Here is a 15,138-nt window from a genome sequence, read left to right on the forward strand (position 1 = left end):
CCTCAGATTGAGGTTCCTGGTATCACAGATGCCTGACATCAGTCAATTCAATTTACTCCCAGATGTCAAGAAATGACTGAAGGCACTAGATGCTCCAAAGGCTCTGACAACATTCCTCCTCTAACTATAGTATTGAAGACTTATGCACCATAACTAGCTGTTCCCCTCGCCATGCCATTCCAAGCTGTAATATTACCATCCAAACAGTAGTGTGGAAAATTGAAGGAGAAAGTGAGGACTGCAGATGCTGGAGATCAGAGCTGAAAATGTGTTGCTGGAAAAGTGCAGCAGGTCAGGCAGCATCCAAGGAGCAGGGTAATCGACGTTTCGGGCATGATTCCTGAAGAAGGGCTCAGTGTGGAAAATTGCCCAGGTATGTCCTGTACAGGCCCAGTGATACTAACATCCCGCAAATGAACAAAAACTAATCTTATTTCCTTCATGTGCTGTGAAAGGTCAACAATTCGAAACGTCGTCTTTCATTGGTGATACCTGATCTGCATTTTTCGTTTTTAATTTCAGATTTTCACTTTCAGCAGTAATTTGTTCTTGAGCAAGTATTATTAAAATTACATTATTTCATATCATGAATGGTTATGCGCCTCTGTATAATTGAGCCCTACGTTTGTCCAAATCATAACGTTTGTCATGCCCGCGAACAGTTATGTGAAAATATATTTCAATTTTGTTTGGTGTCAGATGACCTCCCTCATCACTAAAGCAATGTTGAAATCCATCTCTCAAGCATATCCTTGGGATAATCTTTTCCTATATCTGTATTAGATTGTAATTGCACTATCCATTTGTAAATTACTAGGTGAAACGAAAGAACAAAAATACGGTCTCGTTCGCTTAACCCCATTTGCAAGATCATCCTGAGTTCACAACACGTTTGCTGACGCATCAAAGCGTATTAAGAGACAAAAAAATAAATGCACATGCTGAAGCAATGGGACGTCAGAAATTGACATGAAATTTAAAAAAAACGCAGGCAAGCCGGGCAGATTGCGATCCTGCAAAGCGAGAAATTAGTCAAAGCAGGCAATTCCAATGCGTTGAAATAAGCATATGCAACACTTCACTCAATGTATTCCCCAGCATTTTCCAGTGTTTACCCTTTGGCCGGATTGATGCAAACAAATGAAAGTAGAATTTACTGTGGTGGTTTGCTGCAGCAGCCAATAAAACCTGCTGACATTACACTGTACGGGAGCAGCAAGCCGGCCGGTCAGCCAAGGGCACATGCTCTCCCCAGCGGCAGGCAGTGCGCCGCGGGGCGCCTCTGGGAGTTGTAGTCCACGCGCTCCGGGGGCCGGGGGCTGATCTAAGGGAATCGCCGGGCCAGGCGGAACTACAACTCCCGGCGGCCCTTTCGCAGTGGAGCCGGGCTGGAGGAGGTGGCGAAGCTTGCGCTGTGCAGCGGAGACAGCGTCTGTCACTCAGAGAAACTTTGTGTGTCTTGTTGACATTTATTGTCACCACCGCCGCCGCCGCTCGGATTCTTTTGCTCATTTCGGCACCACTCCTTTTGTGAAGAATCCCGATTTTAATTTTGTACAGTTCACCCCCCTCCCCAACCCCTCCCCTCCCACCCAACAACACACACACACACACACTCTCCCTTGCGCTGCGTCTCGCCCCAATGCAGTCTGAGTCGGGAATCGTTCCGGATTTTGAACTCGGGGAGGAATTTCATGAAGAGGCGAAAACGTTTTACGAGCTGAAGAGTCAGCCTCTGAGCCGCAGGTCAGTGGGGACAGGGGGTGAGCTGGGCTGGGCTGGTCACTGTCCATGAGCTGCTCCATCTCCAGCAGCAACAGCCTCCCCCAGGCCAGGACAATGTGCTGGTACCCCAGGGGAATGAGCCAGGGCTGGGGTGGGCAGATGCTCATTCACTGACACTCCGCACATTCCTCGGACTGTTCCCAAATGTCAACACATCCCACCCCTCGGACTGTGCCGGCGGTAGTTACGCTTATTTATGTGAGCAGCGTGTTAGCTCTGATAAGCCTTTTAAAAGAAACAATTTTGTTTTCAAAAAAAAGAGACTCTCTTAGCGGGGTGTGTACCGAATGGGCAAGAATTCTCTGCCCTTCCAAGTACTGAACGTGGAGGTTGTGTCAAGAATACAGTCCAGTGCAAAAGCTTGGCGTCGCTTTCTGAAACAGAACCTCGGTGCAGCGTTTAAAGCGCAATAATTTCCAAGGTCTCCCTTTTAATCCTTAAAAAATAAACAAGGGGAGAAAATCCCCGCTGATCGGCTTGTGGGAGCATTTCGTTGTTGTTGTTGTGCACATTAATTAAATGGGGAAGTCAGATCTGAGAGGTCGAATAATTGGTTGTCATTTAATAACTGTCAGATTCTAACTAATGGAATTCGGACACGTTGCATATGTGCAACGCTGTTGTATACCTCACCTGGTCTCGTATGCAGGTTTAGACGTTATAGTAAAAACATTGGCTAAACGGATTTTAAGAAATGCCTTCTTGTAAACACATTGCACAGTTTATTTTTAGTATTCATGTTATACGCTACCGAAATATTTACCAGGGTGAACCAACAATTGAACCATATGGCAAGCACAGATGCTGTGACTCACCCTCTAGGGGTTAATGTATGTATAGCCAGGATGTTTCCAAGAGCTACTTTATTTGTTCAGGTGACACAACACAACAAAAAGAGGAGCCCTACTGGAGTCTTGAGAATGAGTGTTCATCTTGTTTCAACGTGAGCGCCCAATTTCAGGATTGGCATTTTAAAAAAAAATCTATTGTCACTGGTTCTTTGTTGCTCGATCTCATCATTGGTCATATCTTTGGATGGTTGCGAGGGAACATTCAAAACTGTATCATGCCTTAATCAAGGCTAAGCAATTCTACAATCAATGGGTCAGATCGTATTTGTCTAGCCCTGTCATGTTATCGTTGAATGGTGGTGAGCAATTAGACACCAACATGAGCTGGAGACTTCACAAACATGCCCATCTTTGATGAAGGGGACTCCCAGTGCAAAAGCCAAGGCTGACACATTCGCAGCCATCCTCACCTAGAAGTATGGAATGGATGATCCACCTTGTCTGGCACCTGAGCTCCCAACATCACAGATGCTAATTTTCAATCATTTTCATTCAGTCCTGTCTAACCCACCACCTCATTTGTGCTTTTCTGTTTAAGTGAAGTGCCAAGCCCTGCAATGAGGTGGGTGCCCATCAGCGATTGTGGCTGGGGGAAGAGTACGTGGGCATTCGGTGATTAAGGGATGTCCAATGGTGAGCCGCCAGAAGACAGTATTATGGTGGTGTGATGTCAATGCCACCATCTGCATAAATGCAGCTCGGCAGTGGCCATCGTTGCCTGCTGTCTTGGCATTGGCAACATACACACTCTCAGAAAAAAAGCAACTGATTGCACTGGATACTACAAAGGCTGTTGATCAATAATATTGAAGACTTGTGTTCCTGTGCTAGCCATGTCCTGAGCCATGTGGTACAGCTATAACACTGACACATATCTGACAAGTGAAAAAAAATCATCAAATATGTCCTGATACAAAGAAAAAGACAAATCTAACCCTGCCAGTTATCACCCTATCAGTCTACTTTCATAGAAGAATAGTGGAATTCCTACAGTGTGGAAACAGGCCATTCGGCCCATTGAGTCCACGCCAAGTCTCTGAACAACATCCCACCTACAACTCCCCCACTCTATCCATGTCACCTCCATTTCTCATGGCTAATCTCCATAGCCTGCACATCCCTGGACACTATGAGTAATTTAGCACAGCCAATCCACCTAACCAGCACATCTTTGAATTGTGAGAGGAAACCGGAGCGCCGAGAGGAAACCCACACAGGCATGAGGAGAACGTGCAAAGTCCACACCTAAGACAGTCATCCAAGGCTGGAGCCGAACCCACGTCCCTGGTCCTGTGAAGCAGCAATGCTAACTACTAAGCCACCATTCAGTCAGAAAAATGATGGAAAGTGTCATCAGTAGTCGTACAAGTATCACTTATTCAGCAATATCTTGCCTTACTGATGCTTAGTTTGAGTTCTGCCTGGACCCCTGGACTCCAGACTTCATTACAGCCATATTCCAAACATGGACAGAAGAGGTAAACTCAGAGCGCTGAGAGTGACTGTCGTTGATACCAGTGCACCATGTGGCTAAGTGTGCAATCAAGGAGACTTGGCAAAATTGAAATCAATAGGAATCAGGGTAATAGCTCCATTGGGAGAAAGTGAGGACTGCAGATGCTGGAGATCAGAGCTTAAAAATGTGTTGTTTGAGTCATACTTAATGCAAAGGAAAGTTGTTGTTGGATGTCAAATCATTCTGAGTCCCAGGATGTCAATGCAGGAGTTCCTCAGGTTAGCAATCCTCCTATCGTGAGATCAGAAGTAGAGATACTTGTTGGTGATTTCATTGCTCAGTAGTATTTGCATTTCTTCAGATACTGAAGCTATCTCTATCTCAATGCAGCAAGATATTGGTGACAGTTCAGGCTTGTGGCTAAAATAGACAGGTAATAGTTGTGCTACACAAGTATTATGAAACTATCATTTCCAATATAAATATATCTAACCAGTTTCTTTTGATATTCAGTATAATTACCATCTCTGAATTCTCCTCAATCGTCATCCTGGTGGTTATGATTGACTAGAAACTGAACTGACCCAACTATTTAAATATTGTGTCCATAGATCAATTCTGAGGTGAATAATGTATTCCTGACTCCCCACATCCTCCCCACCATCTTCAATCTCCAAATAAGCAGAGTTGTGGAATTCTCAACTTGCTTCAATGAATGCAGTTCCAACAACACCAGAAGCTTGACATCATCCTGGACAAAACTGCATACTTCACTGGATTCCCATCCGTTACCTTCAGTATTCACTTTGCTCACCACTGGTGTACAGTGTTTACTGTCTACAAGGTGCACAGCAGCAACTCATCAATGCTACCTCATCAGCACCTTCCAAATGTATGACCTCTATCTCCTAGTAGGACAAGGATAGCAGATCCATAGAGACATCACTGCCTACAAGATTTCCCCAGGCCACATGTCATCTTGACTTGGAGCTATATTCTTTCATTGTGACTGAATGAAAATCCTGGAACTCAATTCCTCACACCACTATGGGATACTTACACTAGGTGGATTGCAATGGTTCAAGAAGGTAGCTCACCAAATTCTCAAGGCGAGTAAATGTTGGCCTTGTCCATGATGCCCTTGTTGCATGCAAGAATAAAAAAGGACATGCTTCACAAATACCAGTTTGCCTAGGTCCTTTGCTGTAGAAAGTAGCAGCATGTGTTATTTTTGCTAGTTTGTCACTTTACAAGTAACTTTTTCTGGTTCTGCTTATTTATAAAGGTTTTCTTGTTGGGAACATTGCACTCATTCCTTTAAAACTGTTGTGCTTTGATATGAATCAGTTTGTAGCCAAATGTTAGAGAGCTGAGAACTAAAGCTACGATCTACCCTCAGCCTGAATCACTGCAGTATAATAATGTTTTCCACTGCAGATCAGATCACATTGGGTTTTAAAAAGCTGTGCTATTTTGGTGAAAGTTTGCCAATAGATCTGTACATCTGAGATGATTTCAGTTATTTCTATGACAGATGTGATTAATTAACACAAGTGATTGTTTGCTTCTACCTGTCTCTGGGGACAGATGTACTTTTCCAGGTATTTCTACACCTGCTTCTGGCAGCATAATCTTTTGGTGGCAACAGTTTTGTTGTTCTTAAAGTAAAGCTTTGCAGCAGTGAGCTGTGTTTTGCATCGTTAGAATACACCCGAGCAAATTATTATGTAAAACTAAAAGGATTTAGTGTGACAGTGTCATTTAGTTTTGGTGAAGGGAAAAGCACCGTAACCTATGGAAATGTATTGTCTAGTTTAACAATGATATTAGATTCATTCACTAAGCTTATAGAGCATTGAAACATGAGTCATCCATTTAGTCAATTGAAACTGTTCTGTGGAAATACACTTTAACAAATTTAACATCACAGTAACATCTTGGATAGTCTGAGTAAAAAAACGCCTTCACAGTTCGTTTTAACAACTTTTGAACAATGATTTGAATTCCTTTTACTTTGTTGACCTCCTTAACATTTAAGTTGCCAGTGAAATCACTTTATCATTTTACCCACAGTTATCTGTCTTCACCACCACTTCTATCCCTCTTTTGCCAAATCTCTAAATCATGCTTCTCATGTCTGATGTTCTCTAAATTCCACTTCAAACAACCAGCCATTCAGAGTGCACTATGTTATGCTGTCACCCAAAGTGAGGCCTACCATCATTTTTGTTTCTGAACAGATGGAAAGCTTGCTTTAAAAATAACAATCTCACATACAACTCTCACCAATACCATCACTCTTCAGGTTCTTCGCTTTCTCCCTGCCCATGCACAATCTTCTACTCCAGAATTTTCTTGTTCTGACAACTTAGTCTTCGGGAGCTTGTCAGATCTCCAGGTTTATATCTCCCTCCACCTCTTTGGAAATCTTCTTATGCCCTGTTTTGTCATGTGCTCCCCTCTAAGATTATTATTTTGCATCATCTCTTTACATGATCACTTAAATAAAGTGCTGTCTAAGTGGAACTGCAGAAGTTATTGAATGTCAAGAAGTGTTGCAGTTGTATGAATTAGCCACCATGTGGCTTTTTCTTAGGCTGAGCAAATTAATTAAAAGTATGAAGTTATGATATTAAGTTAGATATGAATTCACTTAATTCCAGTTAGGTGAAAATTTGTGGTTTAGGCAAAATTGTCTGTTCATGTTCTTTCATAAAATATAAGTTATAATATTGAAATACTTGTGTTACAAATACATGCTCTGCAACAGCAATATATATTGGTCTGCTTTCTATTTGGGCAGCTTTACAGATGTAGGAGTTTTATTCCCCAGACTTTTGCATGTTAAGGTACTATCATGCATGAAAACGTTTGTGCATTAAAAATTAAATATTATAATTATCTGTGTTTAAACAGTTTGTTATTAAACATAGCAATAAGTAGAACCTTGCAGTTTGGTACTGGATCTTATATTTTACAGTTGTTCATAGGTAATCATTTACTTATCGCTCAGTTTTGAGGAATTTTATTTTATACAGCTATTTAAAGGTTATGCTGTGTATATTGTTGTTTTACTAAATGAAACATTAGAGACTAATACAAATGATGTAACACCTACTGCTAAATTAAGATTGAAGGTTATCTGGATTTATCTTCAATCTCTAGGCAACCAAGCAACACCAAAATTAGTTTGCAAAATGCCTGAGCAGGCTGACATTTTCTCTGACCAGATTGGGAAATACTATGAAGTATCAGAACTTCTATGGCAATTTTCAATACACATCTAATTTACTGTGCTAAATAAAAGACAGAAAATTATCTACAAAATTCATAGTACAGTTCAGTTATGGATTCCCAATTGTAACCTAACCTGGGCAGTGCAGTAAATAGCAACTTATGCAAACTAATCAGGATTGATTGGAATTTTTGTTTTGATGCTGAGTTTTGTAGTCAGTTAGTTATTCCCTGATATAAAATGGACATTTCGACACTTTCATGCTGAAAACACAAAATTATGCACAAGTTTGAGGACTGTTTTAGAAAATATGTGAGAATCTTATATAATCCCCAAAGCTTATTCTGCATTTGAATTATAGTGAAGTACATTTTTGAATATATTGTGCAAGGTTTTTTAAACATGTATTCAGAGATTTATGCTGAGACTCATTGGAGTTTCTTGGTTGATTTCAGATTGTTCTCAGATATTTTAGTTAAAATTTGTTTGTAAGGAAATAACTGAAAACATAAGTCAACTACACATTTAAAAGAAAAGGTTATGTATGTGTTCAGGGAATGACAGAACTACGGCTGTATAACATCAGTAAGCACAGAAGGAGGCCATTCAGCCTGTTATACCTTTCCTGGCAATTTGAAAGAACTACACAGTTAAAATGCAAAATAAATACAAATATATTCTCAAAATTGGATTTTATTTTTCTTTAGTTGATTCATTCTGCAGGGTTAGTGCGAGCTTAAGAGAATAGCAACTTTGCTTGCTGGTTCTTTTGTCCCATTTTTAATTCCACGTCCAGTTTTTTTGGCAAATTTTACTGATCAGTTCTGTGCAATGAGACTTTCTGATTGGATCGAGACTGCCGATCGAATTATAAATAGTGCTGTCTTTTTGATGAGGTGTTAAACTAAAGTCTAATCTACATGTTCGATGGATTGTCTGTCGGTCAGCCAAAAATCCCACATGATGCAATTTGATTCAGCAAGGAATTCTTGATGAGAATTTCATTTCTCCTTCAGTTACGTTTTGGATTGTGGTTGGCCATTCATGTTACTGTTGAGTGTGGAATCTTGAAGGCTAAAATGGCTCTTTGTTTGATGAAACTTTCAAATTAATTCCTTGAGTGTGTAGCCTTTTTTGCAATATTTCTGAGAGAGACATGATTTGTTCCTGCATAGTAAAGGTATATTTGCTTTTTTCCTAACTTGAGGAATACATGGTCGTACGTGCTTGAGGTGAAGTTGAAAATTGCAGTCAGTTGATTTTAATGTTGTTTCCTCTTGGCACAGTAAAGTCAATGAGAATGTCACAGCTGCTTCAAGTGAGAGCAGCTACACTGGGGTGGACTGTAAAGCGAAGTGCCTTAATATTGCGAGTCAGTCATATTTCTGGCCATCAATGGACTGAGTGGCTTTATTTGGACAGACCCGAAAAGCAGTTTTGTACTCTTGCAAACTTATTGGCGAATGTAGATTTGGCATAAGTAATGATATTGTTTCACAGAATTTTTGGCTGCAATGCAATTCATTGTATGTTTAAAAATGAATTTGATTTGACATTGGCTTGAGCTCTGAGGTACTATGTATATTTTCACTATGTGTGTTTTACATTTTACTTGAGTCATTAGGTCAAATAAAGGTTGTGTTTGAAATTTCATGTGCACCTTATGTGCATAGATGTGCAAACATTGCAAGTGAATCATACAAGATGTTAGTTATATCCTTCTTAACCTTCAGACATCATATTTGTCAGAATAGGATGAGTTCTGAACTCAACTGTGCTAGTGCTGGCCAGTCTCAGCTGGTAGCTTGTACACTGGCATATTTTCTACATAGTGATAACTACAGCAATTTAACTTTTTCATTACCAAGGTGACAATGAGAGGGATCTTGCTGTAGAATTGTAATTAAATAATTGCTGTATTAATTAGATTGTATCAAATACCAGTGAGACTGAAGGTATAGCCAAAAAAAATGAGGTCAGCGTGTTTACTGTTTGCTGTCAGAACCAAATTTGCTTTTATTTAAAATCCAGAAATCAGATTTGAGGAGAAATTATTAAAATCCTTAGCAATTTTTATTATTTACAGAGTTTTGTTATTATATGGTATTCATTTTGACACTGGAAGTAAAAATAGTAATTAATTTGTTATTTGCACTAATTCTAAAATCAAGGAAATGCACAATTGGGCTTCCAGAAAGCTACACATTTATTCATGAACAAAAGTCTGGTGGGTGTGAAGAGTGAGGTAGTGATGGGGAAACCCACAGGTCCTTTTCATTTGGAGGTCCTGTTGCTACTTATTATTGTTCTCCACTTCTGATCACTGCCTGGCAGCCAGGCAAAGTTACAAGCTAGATTTGGCACTCATTATTGATCATCCTGAAAAAGTAAGAGAGATTAGATCTTGTTAGGGTCATGGCTTTTTGGCAGAAGGGATGTTGCAGCCCTAGTTAGAGACTAGCCATTGGAAAGAAAGGATGGATCAGGGCTTGAAGAAATGGGGCCAACACCAGAATACTGAGGTGAGGCTGAAAATGAGCTGTTTGGTTGCTCCTGACCTCTAGCAGTTCTGTTAAAGCATTTACATGCCAGATCTGTTGGTTTCTGTTTGTCTCCATTCCATTCTTGGGCTTTTTGAACCCTGTGAAACACAGCCTGCAGCTGTTCAATTTAAATTGAGTTCCCCAGGAGAGGCAAACTCCTCATCATCCAGGAAAGTGAGAACAGTGACAGGTATCATGTTGTCCTTAGATGTTGTGCTCATGATTTTTAACTTTTAACCTATCCCTTTCATTGCAGGCATTTCATATTGTTAGTAAGATATTTCTTTTTGTGAACAAGGTTGTAATGTTTTCGGAATGCATTCTTTGGTATATTTCTGTCGAAAATGTGACACTTGAATGACCGAGCATTCTAGGAGGAAATCTGTCTCTTACCTCCAGGAGATATTGCCTGTTATCCAATGGACCTCCTTTACCTCAATTTGTCAATATTATTGAAGGCTGTACTCAACGTGATGATTTTGAAGGTGAGAATGAGTGAGGCAGACAGAGAGGGACTGTTATGCTTAGTGCACTGAGCTGCTATTTGCTTTATAGTGAACTATCAAAAGGAGAGGAAGGTAAATGAAATAGATCTGATAAAATCTTGATTTTAATATTTTCATCTTGCTTTTTAAATACTTTCAGAGCTTCCATACCTCCCAATGTCTGTAACCTCCTCCAGATCCATCACCTTCTGAACTAAACATGCCACCAATTCTTGGGAATCCAAGATTTCTATTATTCCAGCTTTAGAGGTTGTGGCTTTAGTTGTCTAGGCCCTAAACTTTGAAGTTTCTACCCTAATGTTCTCTGCCTTTCTGCATCTATCTTTTCCTTTAAGTTGCCACTTAAACTTTTCCCTTTGACTAAACTTCTGGTCACTTTGTCTTACTCTGCCTTCTTGTGAGTTGGAATCAAGCTTTTTGTCTGGCAACTCTCCTGTGATGAACTTTGAGATAGTATTTAAGGATCTTAAAATTATTTAATGCCTTTGCTGTTCTTATGAGAAGCCTCCTGACATGATCTTTGGCAGGATGAGTTTCTTGTCATTGTTGCTTCATTGTTACCAATCAGTGAGTAAATAGTGTGAGAAGATGCAGTGGCAAAAGACTATTTCCAGAACATTGCTATCAGTAACATTTGATACTTTCAGTATATGTGGCAACCAAGGGATCAAGGATGTTAACTTGTGATAACCTAATTGTAGTGAGCCACAATTCTAAATATTAATTAGAATGTTTTCTGTATTCCGCAGTCACTCCTCCTCCACATTGTACAATCTAAATCAAAATGTAACTCTTGGAATTTTTTAAAAAATTGATTGTTACTAAATACAGTTTTCTATTATCATGGGAGACAAACCATCTTGATTCAGACAGATAACAGTCTGGCAAGTTTATTTGTCACTTGCCTTCAGTGAAATAACAGCTTGGATTCAGAATTTCCTCTTTTTTTTTACTTTATTTGCCTTGATTTTCTGAAAACTTATTTGAATATTTGAATGGGGGTAATGCACATCATTAACTCAATTACCATTACTTCTTGCGTTTTAGTTTGCTCCTCTGATTAAGAATATTACTTCTCTCCCTGTCCCATTCCAAACTTTTTTTTTGCCTTTCCTATATTACAACAATGATTACATTTAGAAAACAAATCCTATAGGCTTTAAAAGACTTCAGGACTATGAGCATAGCTACATAAATACATGTCCTTTTCTTTTTTAATCAGCCCGTTCAGAGATGTATCACACATCTCTGGAGCAGGTGGGACTTGAAACCAGAGCTCCTGGCTCAGACGTAGGAAGTATCTTTTTCTTTACTCTTCTGAAGGCACTGATGCTAGGTGGTATGTAAGTTTTCAGGCACAAACTGTCATCCAGAACCTTAACTTAGTGGCTGTTAATTTATGAGGTTACATGGGGAGTGTTGGCAGGCTACATCAACCTGAGAAGTGCCATCACAAAGCCTGATCTGTTAACTGCTCTATTACACATGAATTATTCAGCAGAGGTTGAGGCCAGTAAGTGACAATTAGAGCTCAGAACATGTTTTCTTCCATTTGCCATCCCAACCCAATGGAGTAGTTGTGATTACGTTAGGTAAATTAATTCAGACTAAACCAAGAATTAAAACCAGTGTCTTCAGATTTTCTTAAGACCATTCTACACAGGTCAGAGATATTATAGGAATTAGTGTTTTACCGTTTATGGTGGTTATGCTGTATGTCAGTGCACAGAGATTCTGTTCACCAGGCTACTAGATGTTTTGCTGTCCTTTGTGTAGGGCTTTCGCCTGCATTATTCAACAGTCAGGTTGACCATTTGTAGGGAGCCTCTTTCTTGTAAAACTTTGTTTTGCTTCTCTCTGCTTGTGCTTTGGCACTCTGCACTGTGATAACAGTCGCTGATGGAATAATCTCAAATAAGCTAGTTACTTGCATGACTGAAGTGCTGTTAGTTCCTGTCTATCCAAACTAGTTGAGATGTCAGTCGGTTTGAAATTCAATTTAAAATGTTGAAAGGAGGGTATTTTCAAATAGCATAGTGTACAAATTAGATTATGTACTCCAAATAAAGGCATGGTAATGCAGTAATGATAGATGAGTGGAAAATCCACTTCAATGGATTAGTTTGAGCATGCAATAGAATGGTGAAGCATGACCCAATTCAGGACAAAATTCAATGTCCGTGTTTGAAACAATAATTATCGTGAATGTAAGTAAATTTAGGTTAGTGCTCTCTTTCTGTGGCATGCTTTTTGGGGATCATTCAACATAAAGACAAAATATTTCTATAAGTTTGACAAAGTTAAGTGCATGTGAATAGTTACTATAAATTTTATTTTCCTGCTTAAGCTGCAAATGCTCACTCGCAATCCCTCTTTGTCACTCACTTGCTTACATAAGCTGTCTTCCAACCGCCTTGTGTCTCCTCATTTCCCTGTAAGCATCCTTAAGGAAAGAGTCCGATTGCTTGGTTTTTTCATTGAGCTGTTAATTTTTGGCAGCTTACTAGGTTAACTAATCATTACCAAATTGCTCTCTGTGTCACATACTAGTGAATGCAGAACTAGAAGTTTAGATTAGGTAGATGCATGCCTGGTGCGAGAGAGAGGGTTTTAGATTCCTGGAGCTTTGGGACTGCATCTGAGAAGGTGGAACTGATAATATCATTGTGCAGTTGTCTGCTAATACAGCTAGAGAGAAGTTAAACTAATTTGGCAGGTGAGTAGTAGTGTAACACCAGAAGGGAGAAGGGGAAAAGAAACATAGTAACAAAGAAAATAGGAGGATGAAGTGGCCATTCAGCCCTTTGAGCTTGCTCTGCCATTCTTGGCTGACTATTTCAGTAGCCTGTTCCCACTTTTTCCCTATACTCTTTGTTTCCTTTCGCCATAAGAACTATATTTAACTCTTTCGTGAAAACAGGATTCAGAGAAAAGATGGATTTGCAGTTACAGCATATGCAATAAGGTCTAAATTAGGGTTACAGTGCATGTGTATTAATGCACAAAGCATGGTAGTTAGCCTTAGTGCTATAGATAGCTCGATTAAAAATATAATGCTGTGGTGATAACCGACATGGGTCAAAAAGAGGCAAGACAGGATACTAAATATTCCTAATATAAGGGGTGTGTTTTTGTGTTATATTTGAGAAAAGCCAAATTGATGCTGTTTCTAACTGGCAAAACACACCCAGCTCATAACTTATCTTGGTCTGAGATTTTGTTTTTTTCCATCCAAGCTTCAGGTTTGAATTTGGGTCCTGAGGCAGGCTGATTAAAAGTCCACCTTAGTTCTCTGAGGCGGTTGCCAGTTCTGAATAGTGTTTGTATGCCACCTCCATGCTTCTTTAGATCCATCAGGTCTCTAAATCTCCTTTACCATTTGTCCAATATGCATAGTCCTCAGGACCTATGTAATAACTGTAGGAATTATTTTAATTGCAGGTGAAAGAAATTTTAATATGTTACAGTCTAATGAAACTCTAAAACAATAGTTGTTGAACTATAAAGAAAAGATATACAGTATTCTGCAAAAAAAGTTTCATCCCTTTATGTAGTCATTCGTTTGTTTAAAGAACCAATCGCTTTAATTTGAAATTATATGAAAGTTAAATTGTTATTCCAGCCTCTTAAAGCATTCAGCTGTTCCACCGAACAGTTGTGCCAGCACACCATCTGCTGAGCTAAGTAGTCTACAGCATTTGGGACTCAGCCAAATATTCATAATGGGCACAGCTGTCAAATTGTTAGCTTTCTGCTCCAAGACCCTGAAACTGAAAGACTAGATGGTGTTATATTTCTGTTTCAATGCTGATAGCCTGCCAGTCAATGGAGAGTAACAGGTGGTTAGATTGTCTTTGCATGAGCAGTAGGGCAGGTGCTTTTCTGAAAGCTTGAGCATTGTGTACAGTTAAATAACAGTACCAAACATCAAGGGAGAGTTTCCTATCCGATTCTTTTACAACTTTCATTGTATTATGGTAATTGCATGAATGGAGAAAACTTGTACTGTGCTGTTCAATATCAACTTCAATTTACTGGACAGAATCCAATGGTTAATCATGGCATTCAAAACAGATATACTTACTAATACAGCATCTTATGGTGACCTTTAAAGGTGTCATATTATTTTACAGTTTCCTGTCGTCATCTCTCAGACTCCCTAGAAGACTCAACTCCCCTTCCTACAAGGCCACAAACCCTTTTAAAGAGATGCTTCTTATAAGGGGTTCCAAAGCTACACCAGGGCACATATACGAACAGCAATAGGCCATTCAGCCCTTTGAACCTGTTCCACCATTCAATAAGATTGTGGCTGATCTGTGGCCTAATTCCAAAATAGTGTGTGCGAGGAAATCCAATTTTCTTTGTGGTCCTCACTTGACCCCTCCACCCCGAAATGCTGTAGACTCAGAAGGCAGAGAAATATTATTTCTCCTGTTTACAAAGCCAAAACTTTGCAAACCAAATCACTGTTTTCATTGGGAGGTGAGATTCCAGTATAAATTGTTCAGAAACGAAAATGGGGAAGGAATGAGGTAGGTGACAATGTTGATCATTGTAATATGCTCAATGTTGGAGAGGAAGGATGCATGGCAAGGGGCAAAGAAAGAATGTTTATTAACTCAAACCAAATGCAATCAATTTATCAACCTACTGAGCATATTCTATAGGTTATCAACTGGTAGAATAGATTTGAGGAAATCAGTTCATTGCAAGCACTGAGGTGGTTATAATGCAGATTTGAATTATTGTAAATGAAGTG

At 39.5% G+C, this 15,138-nt stretch overlaps 1 protein-coding gene across 1 annotated transcript in view; it reads left to right on the forward strand.

Annotated features, from left to right (window-relative positions):
- The first annotated feature begins 1,443 nt into the window (after positions 1–1,443).
- Positions 1,444–15,138, forward strand: part of LOC132822374 (microphthalmia-associated transcription factor-like) — a 276,393-nt gene continuing 262,698 nt past the window's right edge. The window contains exon 1 of the mRNA XM_060835695.1: positions 1,444–1,746. Within this exon, the coding sequence (XP_060691678.1) occupies positions 1,643–1,746 (104 nt within the window). The 5' untranslated portion in view covers positions 1,444–1,642. The remainder of the gene's footprint in view (positions 1,747–15,138) is intronic.

This window comes from Hemiscyllium ocellatum, chromosome 14, assembly GCF_020745735.1.
Source record: "Hemiscyllium ocellatum isolate sHemOce1 chromosome 14, sHemOce1.pat.X.cur, whole genome shotgun sequence".
NCBI lineage: Eukaryota > Metazoa > Chordata > Chondrichthyes > Orectolobiformes > Hemiscylliidae > Hemiscyllium > Hemiscyllium ocellatum.